The following is a 17,135-nucleotide window of genomic DNA, read 5'->3' on the forward strand; positions in this document are numbered from 1 at the left end:
GTGGACATTTTCACTGGTTTTTCAGTCACAGATGAAACAATGAGATAACAGATTTTTTAATTACACATTATACTTTAACTCATAGGGAAGGTAGATTAATTCTCAGACTTGGTATAAAGATTATCTATATCTAAGTCAAAAAACAATTGGAAATACGGAATCTTGATTCAGGCCTCTTATTCAGAAACACCTAGAACAGGGTTCTCAACCTCGGCAATACTGACATTTTAGGCTGGATAATTTTTTGTTGTGTAGCCTTGGCCTCTGCCTACCAGATGCCAGTAGTAACTCCTACCCCCTCTTCTCAGTTAATAATAACAAAAAATACCTCCAAACATTGCCAAATGTCCACTGGAGGGCAAAATCACCCTTGCGTTGAGAACCACTTGCCCAGGATAAACAATTTATGAGAGCAAAAGAGGGACAGAGATTGCATACGATAAAAAACAAAATTTGTAGGAGAGAGAACAGCTACACAGTTTACACAAAAACAGAATTCACATAGTACTAAAATTTTCTCATTGACTTAAAAATTCCACCACAGCTCCTCTGAAGTGTACAGTTTTTTTAAATGTTTTCAAAAGTTATTCTTTCATACTACATACCTTTATCACTCATTACCAGAAAGATTTTGTCCAGTGTTGCTAGGGGTAACTATATATAGTAACTGCATACGTTACATATATGCTTCTCATGAAAACTTCATAGGTATACTGAGGACTTTTGCCTGTTCTTATCCCTGAAAACATAACCCCAACCATAAGAGATATAAAGCAGCCAATTCAGACAGATTTTTAAATCTTGATTTAAGAAATGTAAATGCAGCACATTATCTTCCTTTCACATAAATAGGTGTTTCACGAAATCCATCTGGTTAGAAAATGAACACACAGAATCCAGCATGTTTTCAAAGAAGAAAAGTAAGACTCCTTTCAATTTATGCTCTGAGGGACAGCATGAGCCTGACAATGCATTCTATGTCACCTTCTTCATCTGTGATACAGATAGAATTGGCTCTACTTCAAGGAACCTGTAACCTTTCACTTGCTTTTAAGGTTACAAATGTAACAGAACAAAAATAAACTACAGTTATACCTTTAATCCTCCCCCATGTGAGGAAACCTGACAAATTTATTACAAACTCAAAATACTATTATATTCACCAAAAATTAAGAACCGTGGGAGAGGTTTCCTGGACCATGGGTTAAATTTATCTGAAAATTTCTACCAATCCAAAAAAGTTTTTTTTAACGTAAACAGCTACCCCTGGCTGATTTTTCTCCTAGAATTCTGAGTATGGAAAAAACGTAGGAACTAGGCTCTGGTCTTCCGGGGCAAGGGTGTGTTAGCGCCACGGCGTGCCGCATGTCGGTTCCGTTCTGAGGGGTTTTACAAACGTCAGGGACCACACTATGGTCCTGTGGTGCACAAGCGGGGAGGTCACTGAAGGTGCTAGTACAAGAAGCGCCATGCTGCCTACAAGGAAAGTGGAGAGGGTTTTATAAAGGCTGCACCTGCATATGCAAAAGGACTGAGTCACTCCATTGATGTAAGCTAAGTCCCACAACTTGCAAAAATGAGCTGTGCCTATGCATTATTTGCATAAGCTGCAAGAGGCAAAGAAACACAACGGACAACACAAAAAAAACCTTGTGGGTATGGACAGCAGACCAGCACCAACCATTGACTGGTACTGTAATGTTAGTTCAGAAGAAGGGAAGTTGGCTCAAGAGCTCAAAACTAGGCACTGTGAGCATGCTGCTCTGGAGATCTGTGTCATCTGTGCTGTCAGATCAAGGCTCTTTGGAATCTACACGAGGCAACACACCCATGAGCCCTAGCAATCTAAGGTGTTTACCATGATACTTTCACAGATACATCAGGGAAGCCTGCTCAACAGATTTTCAAAAAGTTGTACAAGAACAGAACATATTTTTAACAAAGCGGAGAAAAATGTCCTCAAATTTAAAGCTTTGAAGTATCAACAACTCATATACGCATTTAATATTAATGTATCTAGGACTAAGGCTTAGGACCTTCTAAAGATTAAATGCGTTAAAGCAATTACATACTAATTAGACCTTTGCCAGATTTTAATTTCATAAAACCATGTTTACACATTTATTGCTTACTTTTTCCGTCTTCATTTCATTCTACTACCCCCATAGTAGACAGCAGGCCTCAGACAGACTGATATCTTTAATTTATCCATCTCTATTTTCTCCTTTTAAGTTCTGAATAAAATAATAGCCAGGATATTATAAAGACTTTTAAAAAACTATTATAAGATGAAGCTTAGGAACATAGGAACATAGGAAATGCTTCCTTCCTAGGTAGGACTATATTATGGGTTCTCTTGAATTCAAGAAGGAAGGGGGTTGGAATTTCTTTGTTAATATGCTGAGAACAAGATATTTTAAGGCTTGCAACACATGAAAAACATAACTAAGAGAGTAGAACACAAATGTTAACATTATTTATTTATCTCCAGTTACCAAGAAGAGTGAAAAGATTAAATAAAAACAAAAACAAAAAAAAACCAATCCCCTATACTTTAGGCAGAAGTAATTCAAGACCAAAAGCCATTAAAAGTATCACATTTCTCTACTGATTTTCATTACAAGGCCAGCTCTCTCGAGACCCTGAGAACTTTTTGTAGAAAGGGTGTTTACACAGCCAGGAAGGGAAAGCTATTCTTTCAACTCCAACTCAAGTGAGCACCATGACGCAAGGGTGGAGAACGTGCTATTTGCTAGCCCTTCCCATCTTCCACAGAAACCAACTGATTCCCAAGTAAATAAAAATTAAAGACCCACTGGCTCAAATCACAGAGCTGCCATATTTTGTCAGACAGAGAAATTCGAGAAGTAAAAACTGCTTCTGTGATTTGTATTATTAAGCAACACCTAAGAAACAATGCAACACCCCCCCACCTACACACATACACCCTGAAAAAAACTCTTTACTGCACCAAAAAGGTTGATCTCTTAAATGGCACGCTAGCTTTGCAAGTCCATCCTGGTCACCTTATGTAGCACATGCACCATCTTAGCTTTCCTTCTAAGCATCCTTTGGCCTGCTGTCCTCGATCCATTTAGAACCAAGCCCTCTGCCCAACTCCCTCGTATACTCTTTCCTGGCAATCTATTTTAATATCCCAGCTCAATTACTATCAGCTTCGTGATGACTCATCTACTTCTCCTGCCCAGGCCTGTCACCTGAGCTTGATACACAGCCCTGCCCGGCCAAAGGCATGTGTTGGCACCTCAAACCTAGCAAAGCCCCTTCAAACTCACATCTTAGGTATCCCTTATCTCAGGAAACACCACAATCATCCATCACGTGCCTAAGATGAAACGAACAGGCCTCTGTGCCATCTTCTCTTTCTTACCTTCAACATCAATCTCATCACCAACCCTTGAATATTCCATTCCCTGAGTCCTTGTGGAACCTTACGAGGTCTAAGCTACTAACAACTCTGGCGTGAACCACTTCAGCGACTGGTTTCACTACTTAGTCTTATTCCCCTGCAATTTATTCTCTATATGGCTTTCAGGATAAGCTTTCAAAAACACCTATCTAATGATGTCAGCTGCTGCTTAAAATCGCTATTAGGATAAAGTCTACATCCCTTAAGGACACTTCCAAAGTCCTTCAGGATCTGATCCCTTTCCCCCTTCTGGCTCCAGCTTCATCTCTCTCAACTCCTGACACTCTGACCTCCTTTCAGTTCCGGGACATAGAGCTTTCTTTCTCTTGCCTCCAAGATTCCACATCAGCAATTATCCCTTCTAGTTAGGACTGCCCACTCCCCCCTCAGCTCCCTCTCCTCTACCTAATTCTCACCTCACTTTCAGTTCCAGTAGACAGGTACTCCCTCAGGGCTACCCTTTCTGGCTTCCAAACCAACTCAGATCCTCCCACCCACGGCATCCTGAAGGGCCCTATCAGAATTCAAACCTGATACACCGTTGCACTCAGGAAACATCCATTAAACGAATGAAAAGAAATGCAGAGGAAAGACATCCTCAAATACCAAGTGGTGCTGGACCTCCACTCAGCAGGTGAAAAGAGAATCCTCCCCCAGACCTCAGTAATTCCGTGCAGAAATCAGTGATGTGCACAAGTTGGGAACTCTGCTTTATGCAGTCTCACAGTAGGAGAGGAGCGGCTCTAGCAGATGTGACTTCTAATGCGTGGCCCTGAGTGAGACACAGGACGGAGACTTACTTTAGTAAGCGTATTGCGTGGCTGAAGCCATCACCTTCCATCTGCACTCCCTGATGGGGAATCTCCAGATTGGACAACTGGTAAGACAGAAGTAGTTAGATCAGATCAGCAATTTTACAGAGGAAACTTCCTTTTCTAAGTACTACTGTCCACTCTCATGGCACCTCTTCTAGAACTACTCTGTTCCAAAGTTACAACGTATTAGGCATGCACACTGTCCTCCATCATTTGATTTCCTGGGCAACTATGTCAGGTCCAGTGAGACTCAAAGGTGACCCAGTGCTTCTAGTTAAAAAAAAAAAAAACACCTCCAGGTGGCAAATCTTCAGAATTCTGGAGACTGATCTACTTTGGCAGCGAGCCAAAAGTAATCCAGAATCAATCCTGATGGTTCCAAATGAGGCAACTGCAAAATAAGACTGGTTTTCTTGTGTAATTCAGTTATGTTTGGTCAAAACATAGTGTTCAAAACACTAGGTCTAAGGCCTAGTCACATCTCACTTTTAATCACAAACAATAGTTTGTAGTTTGTAACTTACCTGGAATACATTTTTAACAATTAAACCATTTCCTGGGTGAAACCCAAGAAAAAAAAGATTTCCAATTTATGCAGTTATCCAATGAGATATCTTTCTCAACTGGAAGATTTGGAAAGTGAGTTGAAAAGACCAATGCAGGGACAGTGCCTGAGGCCCCGTGAGTGGAACTGCAGGTTATGTAGGTATGCCAAAAAGTCATCTGATCTACCAAAGAGAAGACTGCCTTTGGCTCATATTCCTGGGTCTTCTATGGCAGGCTATTTATTTATACCCACCTTTTTCCAGAAAGGATTTAAAACAGCTCTAAGTATTTGACTGAGCCCTGCTTTGGGCCTGGACAGGGCACATGTTTAAGAAAAATAGCTGCTGACCAAATAGGCCACAGGAGTTCAGGTTCAAATGGAAGCAACGTGTGGGAAGACTCAAAAACATGGTCTCTATCCTATGGATCAGTGATATAAACATCCCTTGTAAGATGAGATTTATTCACATCTCAGTATAAATTAAGCAGAAAATGTGCTTGTCTTTTGTCTTCAACATGTTTTTTTATTGAGAAAAGAAAAAGTAGACTGTTTAAGAGTTTGACTGAGTTTGACAAAGTACTACAGAAAGTTCTTACATGTCCTATATGTGCAACAGGTATAGGCACACAGAGAAGGGGGACAGAGAGGACATATGTCTATAGGTGTTAGTCTTTGCGGGTATTACAAAGGCACAATTTCTTGCAATTATGAGCCTGTAGGTGGGGAGGGAGGAGAGCAAGCAGGGAGACAGACAACACATTGCCCCTGGGTACCACGTAGCCTCCCTTCCCATGATAAAGGTAGTACGTGGATGACATTCGTGTAATCAATCCACAGGGCACAGCACAATAAAGAAGTCCAAGAACACAGTCAAGTAGATGGGAAGCATGGACCCTGTCTGTACAGTTTAGGAGCTATGGCTAGTACCCAGACAAGACATTTATCAAGCTCACAGTTCTAGGAGCTAGGGCATCAAGGACACGAGCATCTATTTTAGGTAACTGTTTCTGGGCCTCGATTTCTCTGGGCTATTCCTGCTCTTTATAGTTTTACACCTTACCCTCTGCCTTCAGATCCTAAAGCTCGATAAAGCAGGGGTCAGCATACAACAGCTCATGGGTCAAATCTAGCCCACTGCCTGTTTTTGTAAATAAAGTTTTACTGAAACATAGCCACATACATCAACTATGGCTGAGTCACACTACAACAGCAGATCTGAGTGGCTATAAGAGACCATGGGACCCCCTAACACCTAAAATACTTACTATCTGGCCCTTCATACAAAAAGTTTGGTGAATTTGCAACAACGTGGACAGAACTAGAGTGTATTATGCTGAGCGAAATTAGAGAAAGATAAATATCATTTCACTCACATGTGGAATTTAAGAAACACAACAGATGAACATAGGGGAAGAGAAGGAAAAATAAGATAAAAAGAGAGAGGAGGCAAACCATAAGAGATTCTTAAATATAGAGAACTGAGGACTGATGGAGGGGAGGTGAGTGAGGGGATGGGCTAAATGGGTGATGGGTACTAAGGAGGCCACTTGTTGGGATGAGCACTGGGTGGCATATGTAAGAGATGAATCACTATACTCTACTCCTGAAATCATTATTACACTATATGTTAACTAAGCCGGATTTAAATAAAATTTTTAAAGAAAGAAGAAAAAGTTTGGCAATTCCTGCTCTAAAGCATGAAAGTGTTCAACAAGTCTTCCCAAGATTACCATCGTCAGTTTAACTGAAATAATTCACTTCCATATTGTCAGGTCCCTTCTTCTTCTTCTACTTTTTATATCCTCAGTTGTTTCACTCATAAACATGTTTTTTTTCTTTTAAAAAATTTTTTAGTTTTAATTGTGGTAGAAGTCTCCACTTCATTCATAGTAATTTACAGAGGGAAGGAGTCTTACAAAAAGTAAAACTTTAAAACAGAGCGAAATCATTAACGTCGTGGTGTATCCCTTTAAAGGGATGCCAATCCTTGGCCAAAGCCTTTCTTGGAAATGTAAAAATGCAGGTTCTGTTACCTCCCTTTCCTCTCATGTTTGGGGATCATGCTGGATATCACAACTGCATATTCTTGAAAGACACTAATTATATGTAGGTCTATTCCTTACTCCATGTGACAGAGTAAAAATTGGGTTTAATAGTCTTTCTGGTCTGCTTTTCGAAAGGAACCCAGGTTTATTAGTGTGTAAGCAGTATGTATGGCTTCACCAACTCAAAAATAAGCACCCCATCATCAACTAACTACCACAAAGAGATAATGCTCCTACTAAGAGGTATACAAGTTAAGATGTTAATTTTCAAAAGATGTCTTTTTTTTTTTTTTTAACTTGGAAAGAATTTACTTTCCGTTTCCATAAAGAACAGAATGCCCACAATTTGGAATCAGAAAGACGAAATAATGTGTGTTTTACAGGTACACCATGAGATGCTATGATTTCAACCCCATCCCTCCCCAAATGAACAAGATCACAGCTATTCTGGTTTTCTTAATGGAATCCACATAGCTGTAAGCAAGGCATTTTAGAAATTAGTCTTTCATATACTCAAAATTGTTCCAAAAAATTACCTCCAACCGAAGTCCTACGAATGGCATATTTGTATCACACATAGCAACAAAGTGAGCTAGAACTTTATTGAAGGCACACATTTCTCCTGATCGTTTGCTTTTCTTAGGTTCTACTGGACACAGATCATCAGACAGCTAGAATTTAAGTGAAGAACACAAGTAGGCAAAAAAAAAAAAAAAAATACAGGTGATGCAATTAGTTAAGAGAGTTAAAATGACTATAGCTCAAGATTAATCAACAAATGTTATCCATTCAACAAATATTTACTGAGCAAATATTTTGATGTAAATACTGGAAATTTAAGTAACTACTGTGTATTTAGCAAACTTTCTGGTGGAAATGGTGTATAATTAATTATTAATTAAAAGACAGGCATTTTCAAGAAAACATAGACAATTGTTATTTAAGCCTTATTGCCACCCAATCTCTTAAAAACCGTATCTAATTCTTATTTTTGAAACCCTATCTAGTTATCTCCCATATTAAAAATGGTTGAAGAATGCAACGAAGTTAAAACACACAAATTCTGTGCTCATTTCTGTATGTGATCATACCTTGCGCTTGGTGCCGGTCTTAGGTGGTTTCCCAGATTTTGTGCGAAAAACCAGCTCCTGGACGTTTTCCTTGAACTGCTGCAGCAAGAGCGCCATCACAGGGGCGTCCTCACGCTCCGCAGCGTTCACAGACATGAAGTAGTACTTGTATGACAGCTGTGTGGGCTTATTGGGGACCTCCAACATCTCCACAACCTAAAAAGGCCCAAATCAGAAATGAGACTCAGAGAATTAAGTGTGGTAGATTTGCCACCTTACAGCAAGTAGGGCTCAGAACTGTGAATCTAACATAGATGATTTTTCTTCTTTAAACAAGGACAAATCAATCAGGATACTCAACAAAAAAGGGATTCCTGTTAAATATATATACTTTGTTTTCTAAAAAAATAGAGCAGAAACACTGTATGCTTAAGTCTAGCAGGTATGCTAGATTTTCTAGGATGGGATCTATTGATTGATTTTTTAAAGCTTGAGAGAGAACAAGAGCGGGGGAGGGGCAGAGAGAGAGGGAGAGAGAGAATCCCAAGCAGGCTCTGTGCCTACAGCATGTGGGGCTGGATCCCAAGAACCGTGAGTTCATGACCTGAGCCAAAGTGCATAGCTGGGCGCTTCACAAACTAAGCAATCCAGGTGGCCCTAGCATGGTATCTATTTTAAATTGCCCTGTTGCCCTTAACCATCAAAACATCTTAAGAATTCCACTGTTATAGCAGAGAAAAATGACAACTAACTCTTACAACTGGAAGCATATAAAAATAAACCTTGATTTTCAACTAAAAAATAGGTCACGGTGAGGATAAAGAACACCACCACCACCAATAGTCAACATGGAGGGGCGCCTGGGTGGCTCAGTGGGTTAAGCGTATGACTTTGGCTCAGGTAATGATCTCATGGTCTGTGAGTCTGAGCCCTGCATGGGGCTCTGTGTTGACAGCTCAGAGCCTGGAGCCTGCTTCAGATTCTGTGACTCCCCCTCTCTCTGCACCTCTCCTGCTCACACTGTGTCTCTCTCTCTCAAAAATAAACAAACATTAAAAAAAAAAAAAGTCAACACTGATATAGAGCTTACTACATGCCAGGTACTGTCCTGATATTGGACAAATGTTAACACATTCAATCTTCCTAATAACTCTGTAGAGAAGGGATTATTATCTTCATTTTTCTGATGGAAAAACTGCGGTGCAAAATAGTTTGGTTACTTGCCCAAGGTCTCAGAGCTGAGAAGTGATGCACTCATGCTCTGGTGCCAGTTTGGCTCCAGAGACCTTGCTCTTAACCACTATACCAGCTTACTATTTTCAATGTCTACCTAAAATTTAAGAAAAGTCCCCTAAATACTTTAGGGAGAGAAAGAAATGCCATTGGACCATTGCTCCGACCAACACATACTTGCCTGTCTCTCTTCTCACCTCCCTTCTCTGCCTCTCCCCCTGCCTCCCCACACACTCTCTTCAGGAAATTCTTAGGCTAACACCTAATATCACACTGATGAACCTGAGGAAATAGAAGAATTAAAAGTAAAATGGATGCTTCACCAAAGAAGATAAAGGGATGGCAAATAAAACACATGAAAAGATATTTGATATCATCAGTCATTAGGACAACATAAATTAAGATGACAATAAAATACCACTACACATCTATCAGAATGGCTAAAATTTTTTTTAGCCAAGGGCTGGCAAGAATGCAGAGCATCTAGAACTCTCTTGTATTGCCAACAGATATGCAAAATGGCCCGGCCAATTTGCAAAATAGTTTGGCAGTTTTTTATAAAGCTGAACATACACTGATCATATAACTTATCCACCAATCCCACTAGTTAATTTATCCAAAAGAAGTGAAAACTTAAGATCACAAAGAAACCTATGTACAAACCTATATAGCAGCTTTATAATTGCCCCAATTAAACAAACCATCCATACCATGGAATACTACTCCAATTAAAGGAATATTTGTTTTTATTTTTTAAAGTTTACTTATTTTGAGAGAGAGACAGACAGAAGGAGGAGAGAGAGAATCCCAAGCAGGCTCCATGCTGTCAGTGCAGAGCCCGACACAGGGTTCAAAGTCATGAACTGCGAGATGATGACCTGAGCTGAAACCAAGAGTTGGACGCTTAACCAATTGAGCCACCCAGGCACCCCAATTAAAGGAATGAACTATAACACCACCACAGTATGGGTGGAAATCAAAGGCATTATGCTGAGTGAAAGAAACTAGATTGATGGGCAAACCCAGAAAGACAGAAAACAGGGGGAGCCTGGGTGGCTCAGTCGGTTAAGCGTCCAACTTCGGCTCAGGTCATGATCTTGCAGTCTGTGGGTTTGAGCCCCGCGTCGGGCTCTGTGCTGACAGCTCGGAGCCTGGAGCCTGTTTCAGATGCTGTGTCTCCCTCTTTCTCTGACCCTTCACTGTTCATGCTCTCTGTCTCAAAAATATTTTAAAAAATTTAAAAAAAAGACAGAAAGCAGGTCAGTGGTCACCAGCTGAAAGTGGGAGGAGGGTTTAATTATAGAGATGCAGCACTAGGGCATTTTGGGGGTAATGGATCTGTGTTCTGCTGAGATGGGGATTACAACAGTGTATGCATTTATTCCAACTCAAACACAAAAAGTCTAAATTTTTCCTGTATGTAAATTACATCTTAATAAAGCTGACAAAAGTAAAATGGCAGAAAGACATTTAAAGGTAGCAAGGCTTGGGGCGCCTGGGTGGCTCAGTCAGTTAAGCATCTGACTTCGGCTCAGGTCATGATCTCACGGTTCATGAGTTCGAGCCCCGCATGGGGCTCTGTGCTGACAGCTCAGAGCCTGGAGCCTGCTTCAGATTCTGTATCTCCCTCTCTCTCTGCCCCCCCCCGCCCCCCGCTCACATTCTGTCCCTCTCTCTCTCTCTCAAAAATAAACATTAAAAAAAATATTTAAAGGTAGCAAGACTTTCCTCTGTACTTCTTAATGTCCGTGGTCATTTCCATTTCTATGAATGTATCACCCCTACGTGAGAAATAAGAAGGATGAAGAGAATGTACATTCAGTTTTGGTCTAAACCATGTGAAACAACTTACTGCTTTTCAATAAGTTGTTAGTCACTGAAACTAACATTTGGCTTCTGGTGATACTAAATAAGATCAGAAATACTAAAACCATTTTGTCCGTGGCTGTGTATAAGGATCTTTGTGTGTTCATGGGTTTGATTATTATGCATATATTCTGAATATCATTTTATATGTAGACTAGGCAGCTCACCAAGAGCGGAAACAACAATCCTTTGTCATGTATCAAATCTAGTTCTACAGCTGGGGTTTTAAATTCAGAAAAAAGTGAAATTCACATCACTGACAGACTTACTGCTCTGCTCTACATAAATAACACTAACTTAAGATATGTCAGGGTACACATGGCACTTTTTTTTAAAGATACTATCTTTTTTTTAATTTTACTTATTTGTTTAATTTTTTTTATGTTTATTTATTTTTGAGAGAGACAGAGCACAAGCAGGGGAGGAGCAGAGAAAGAGCAGGGGAGAGGAAGAGAGAGATGGAGACACAGAATCTGAAGCAGGCTCCAGGCTCTGAGCACAGAGCCTGACGCAGGGCTCAAACTCACAAACCATGAGATCATGACCTGAGCTGAAGTCGGAGGCTCAACCAACTGAGCCACCCCAGATGCGCCTTAAGATAATATCTTTTAAAAGTACAGCTCAAGACCTTAAAAAACTCACTCCTACGGGCGCCAGGGTGGCTCAGTCGGTTAAGTGTCTGACTTTGGCTCAGGTCATGGTCTCCTGGCTCGTGGACTCAAGCCCTACGTCAGGCTCTGTGCTGGCAGCTCAGAGCCTGGAGCCTGCTTTGGATTCTGTGTCTCCATCTCTCTCTTCCTCTTCCTCCCTCTCTGTCTGCTCCTCCCCCACTCACTCTGTCTTTCTCTCTCAAATATAACCATCAAAAAAATAAAATAAAATTCAATCCTATTGCCTTAAACCAACAATCTTGAATTAAGTTTTTCAAACATCTTATATTCTTTGCCAAAAATATCTACTTGATATAAACAGAAATTTCTATAAGCAGGGAAATATATTTAGGGTGAGTTCATATTTCAAATTCTTGCAAATTTTAACCAATTCAAAGATCTCAAAGAAACTAGAAGACACACAGAAAGAGTGAAAAAAGAACGAGAAAGGATCTTACCATGCCCTGAAAGGTACATACATCAAAAGGATGAGAATATAAAGCTACTTCACTTCAGCCAGCCCATATTTTAAAAAGCTGCATTATGCAAGTTAACATTTGATTAAAACCAATCAAGTTTCTCTGATACCAAAAGATCTCCAAACATTCACAGTAGTTGCTTTCAAAATTCTTCTTATATAGAGATGCTTCATCCAAAGCAGAAACTAGGCCTCACTATAGGAAAGATCCAAGAGTGAGGGATAGAGGCACACCTATATTTCCCAACCCTGCCTGATCATCGTACCATTTCTTACACACATGATTTTCCTCTCTCCCCTTATCCCTACTTCCTAGGTTGAAAATCACTAAACTTAAATATCCAATAAAATATATTTGTAAATTAAGTTAAGCAATAAATCATTTGAGATACTAAGAGAATGAACTGAATTCGATCACCCAAATCACCCCTTTTCATACTTACAATGTAGTACTGTGGAAGACGGGTAAGTTTAATGAACAGCTTATTCTTAGAAAGGTTTCCAATAGGATGGGTTGAGTAATTGGACAGCTGCAATGTTTCACTGGTTAATGTAGGCAAATGTTTTATAGATTGTTTGCAACGCTGTTGTCCAAGCCAAAACCTTAATTGAAAGAAAATAATTTACGTCACAAAATCATAGGTTCTTCTGTGTGCAACTGATTTGTAAATTGATTACTGAAGACCACTAAAAAATAACAATCTGAAACTTAACTGCTAGTAAAAAGACACATAACCATACCGATGAATCATTTCTCCAGTTTTACATTGGTCTGTTAGTTCTAGTTCTTTTTCTTTGTTTTTAGAGACAGAGTGACAGTGGGGGACAGGGGCAGAGGGAGAGAAAGAGAATCTCAGGTAGGCTTCACACTCACCACAGAGCCCGATGCAGGGCTTGATCCCACGACTCTGGGAGCATGACCAGAACCAAAATCAAGAATCGGATGCTCAACTGACTGAGTCACTCAAGCGCCCCTGTTAGTTCTAGCTCTAGTTTAAGGAATTGAAACTGCAATGTGAATGATTTTGATTAGTTATAAGGAAGAATTAACTAGTATTAAGGCTGGGACACTGTAGAAGTTTATTACAGAGGAGGACAGATTTCCTAGGGTTTATTAAGACAGCAATAACTAACCTCAACATCTTTCATAAAATGCCTTTAGTGTTTATAAAACAAAGAGAAAACAATAAATAGGTATAAAGGTGCCTAATTTTTCTTAAAAAAATTTTTTCAATGTTTATTTTTGAGAGAGTGTGCGCACGTGTGCAAGCTGGGTACCGGCAGACAGAGACAGAGACACAAAATCTGAAGCAAGATCAAGGCTCTGAGCTGTCAGCACAGAGCTCAAGGTGGGACTTGAACCCACGAACCATGATGACATGACCTGAACTGACTGAGCCACCCAGGTGCCTCAAAGGTGCCTACTTTTTTTAGTATCACTGGAGATACACAGTCCTAGTTGTTATACTGTGTATGTGTAAAGTGATGGGTATATAGAGTGGGTGCCAGGAAGGTATTAATTACCTTCTTTCCCTCCTCTCTCTCAGTTCAGCCACCAGATTTCAGTTTGAAGCTTTTTATAATATTTCTCTCACTTATTTCATTAGCTGTCCTTGAGGCTAGACACTGTGTGTGTGTGTGTGTGTGTGTGTGTGTGTATAAGATACGTGAAAAAGAGATAAAATGACTGGTTCACAAACTTTCACTGATTCACAATGAAGTAACTACAGAAAATAAGAATACGAATTTAGAAACTTTTCACAGCAATGTAACAATTATCACAACATCCCAGCTCAGTAGGCTCACCTTGTTGAACAGGGTACAGACCCGTCCGGGTGCTGCTGCACTGGTGTGGTGAGCTGCGTGTGGCACCGACCCTGTGCTAGTCACATGCAGTAAAACCTAACATAACACGTTCGAAGGCTAGTTTGTCAACTATTACCCAAAAATGTAGAAGGTCTAGAAACCTGTTTTTTTCCCCACTGAAAAAACAAATTTAACTGCAACATCACAGAATCAATTGCTAGAACTGGCCACAAATGAAGAAATGAAGAAAAATTTTGAAAATACAACCATACTTGCTTCATTTTAAGGTAGAAGTTAAAAATGAATATTCTGAACTTGCTAAAACTGCTTTCAAATCTCTACTTCCAGTTCCATCAACAAGTGAGACTGTGAGACTGGTATCCCTATTATGTATGTTTTTAAAAGAAAAACAGAAAAAGATACACATTATCTCCTGTGATGAGCATCATCATCAATCCAACTTAGAATAAGTTACAACAAGCAAGAAACAAGCTCATCTGTCACCTTAAAAATTCTAAACACACTGTAAATTCTAAATATATATAAACATGTATTCATACGAATTGTAAACACAACATACTCTTTTCAAAGCACACACGGAATGGCCATTTTACTCAACCTTTTGTCTTATTACGATTTCATGGGACAAAAAAATCTGAGCGTAAGAGTGAATGTTCCACATTAACTGCCTGTGTACACTTCCAATGAAAAACGTGTAGAGATTTTTTTCATTTTTATACTGTTTGTTCTGATTGTATTTGTTGAGATGCAATTCTGTCTGTTGATCCTTACAATAAAAAAATTGGGGCTTTTATTTATTTTTTAAGTTTGTTTATTTTGAGAGAGAGACAGAGAGAGCAAGCAGGGGAGGGGCAGAAAGAGAGGGAGAAAGGGAATCCCAAGCAGGCTCCGTGGTGTCAGTGCAGGCTTGATCCCACAAACCGTTGAGATCATGACCTGAGCCAAAATCAAGAGTCAGATGCTCAACCGACTGAGCCACCCAGGCGCCCTGGGGCTTATATTTTATACATGTTTTTTCATTTCCTTTTTCTACAATTTGTTTTCATTGCATATGACAAGAAAGGTGATCACATGAACAGATGCTCAGAATCATTTGTCATTAGAAAACTGTAAACTAAAACCACAATGCAATACCTCATCACACTTGCCAGGATGGCTATAGTCAAAAACGGTAACAAGCTTCGGCAAGGACTCAGGGAAATGGAAACCCTCAAATATTGCTGATGTGATTTTAAAATGGCATAGCTACTCTGGAAACTAGTTTGGCAGTTTCTTTAATAAGCTAAACATAAATTTACTGTATGACCCAGCAATTCTACTCTTAGTGGAATAAAAATGTTAAGTTCACATATAGACTTAGACATGACTATTCACAGCAGCATTACTCATAACAGGCAAAAAGTGAAACAACCCACATGCCCATCAATTTAGGAATGGATAAACAATGTGGTATATATCCATATAACAGAATATTATTCAGCCACAAAAAGGAATTAAGCATCGATAACTGCTACAACATGGATGAACCTCAAAACATTACACTAAGTGAAAGAAGCCAGTCACAAAAGACCACATACTTTATGATTCCCTTTCTACAAAATGTCCACACACACAAAAAAAATCTATAAAAGCAGAAAGTAGATTCATAGTTGCCAGGGGCTGAAGTTGGGAATGAGGTTTAACTGTAAATGAACACCTGCTTGAGGTGGTGAAAATGTTCCAAATGTTCTAAAAATGGATTGTGATTATGGTTAAACTCAGTAAATTTACTACAAGTCATTGAATTATACACTTAAAATGGGTGAGTTTTTACGGTACGTAAATTATACCTCAATAAAGTTATTTCAAAAAATTAATGTCCCATGACAGATTAACAGATTAGCAATAAGCTGGTCATTCACCAAAGATCATTTGAGAAGCATGATTACAAGTGATAACCAGGGGACCTTTCTTATAAATTATGTGTTTAAGTACAGAGACACATTTGATAAGTTTAAGGCTTTGGGGACTTGGCCTTCTGGTTTTAGGTTATATCTCCTCTCGCTGGAACTGCCAGATAAACCACCTCAAGTTATGCAAGCTGTGAATTATTGAGCATTTAAGTATTTGAACCTTATTTGTTTAGCCAGAATGCACAACAATGCACCAAAAAATGCCAAAGCGCTAAAAATTTTGGAATTTGTTATTAGAGTATTCCTTACTCAGAGTAAGGAGTATCACTTTTCATACACAGTTAAACTAAACAGCTATTCAAAAGGAGGCTCATATAATATCACCAATCTGGTTGGCATTAAAAATCACATCTTGTTGGGGCGCCTGGGTGGCGCAGTCGGTTGGGCGTCCGACTTCAGCCAGGTCACGATCTTGCGGTCCGTGAGTTCGAGCCCCGCGTCAGGCTCTGGGCTGATGGCTCAGAGCCTGGAGCCTGTTTCCGATTCTGTGTCTCCCTCTCTCTCTGCCCCTCCCCCGTTCATGCTCTGTCTTTCTCTGTCCCAAAAATAAATAAACGTTGAAAAAAAAAAATTAAAAAAAAAAATCACATCTTGTTAATGAAAACACTACTTGATTATAGTGAAGCCTTCAAATATTTATACTACTCAAACTAGCAAAAGGAGAAGGGGTAGGCTAGATCACAAAGAACACTCTAGCCCTCTCCCCTTCTCCATTTGGCAGTTTGGGTTTTGACCTCCGCAATTTATTTTTATCCCTTGGAATTTTATTAATTTTAAAAGCGAGTTTGTTAGAGTTGCCATAATGGCACCTCTGTGTACCAGGGTGGCAATGAAACCTCACAGAATTGTCTTTAGCTCCATTTTCAATTTTATTTAGTTTGATAGTATGAAGCATTCAAAGGACTTTGAGACAATATTGAATGACAGTATTAGAGAAGCAGAAACAACTATTCTGAAGGGTCAGCTGGTAGATTCATACCATGAAGATTATCCTGGGTAAGAACAAATAAGACTATTGCAGAGAACACTAGAGTCAATAAAATCCATTGTGTAAGTGATCTGCAGAGTGCTTTTCCAGGAGGAAACATGGCGACGAGTGAAAGTTGAGTGTCATGCCCTTCATACCTGTATTTGCCCTAGAGGGGAACTGGATACAAAACATTGCTATCTTGGGCCTATTCCAGGACAATTTCGATTCCAAGTACCAAAAGGTGCTCAAGTT

General features: G+C 39.6%; 1 protein-coding gene and 1 long non-coding RNA gene across 2 annotated transcripts in view; one reads left to right on the top strand and one right to left on the bottom strand.

Annotated features, from left to right (window-relative positions):
- Positions 1 to 17,135, top strand: part of LOC122477636 — a 58,079-nt gene that overhangs the window by 29,210 nt on the left and 11,734 nt on the right. The gene's annotated exons all lie outside the window — the stretch shown is intronic.
- The window catches only part of MED14 (mediator complex subunit 14), a 65,533-nt gene that overhangs the window by 23,724 nt on the left and 24,674 nt on the right, over positions 1 to 17,135 (bottom strand). Inside the window, 4 exon segments of the mRNA XM_043570869.1 lie at positions 4,231 to 4,307; positions 7,374 to 7,508; positions 7,929 to 8,123; positions 12,578 to 12,737. Of these exon segments, the coding sequence (XP_043426804.1) occupies positions 4,231 to 4,307; positions 7,374 to 7,508; positions 7,929 to 8,123; positions 12,578 to 12,737 (567 nt within the window).

Source organism: Prionailurus bengalensis, chromosome X (assembly GCF_016509475.1).
Source record: "Prionailurus bengalensis isolate Pbe53 chromosome X, Fcat_Pben_1.1_paternal_pri, whole genome shotgun sequence".
Lineage (NCBI taxonomy): Eukaryota > Metazoa > Chordata > Mammalia > Carnivora > Felidae > Prionailurus > Prionailurus bengalensis.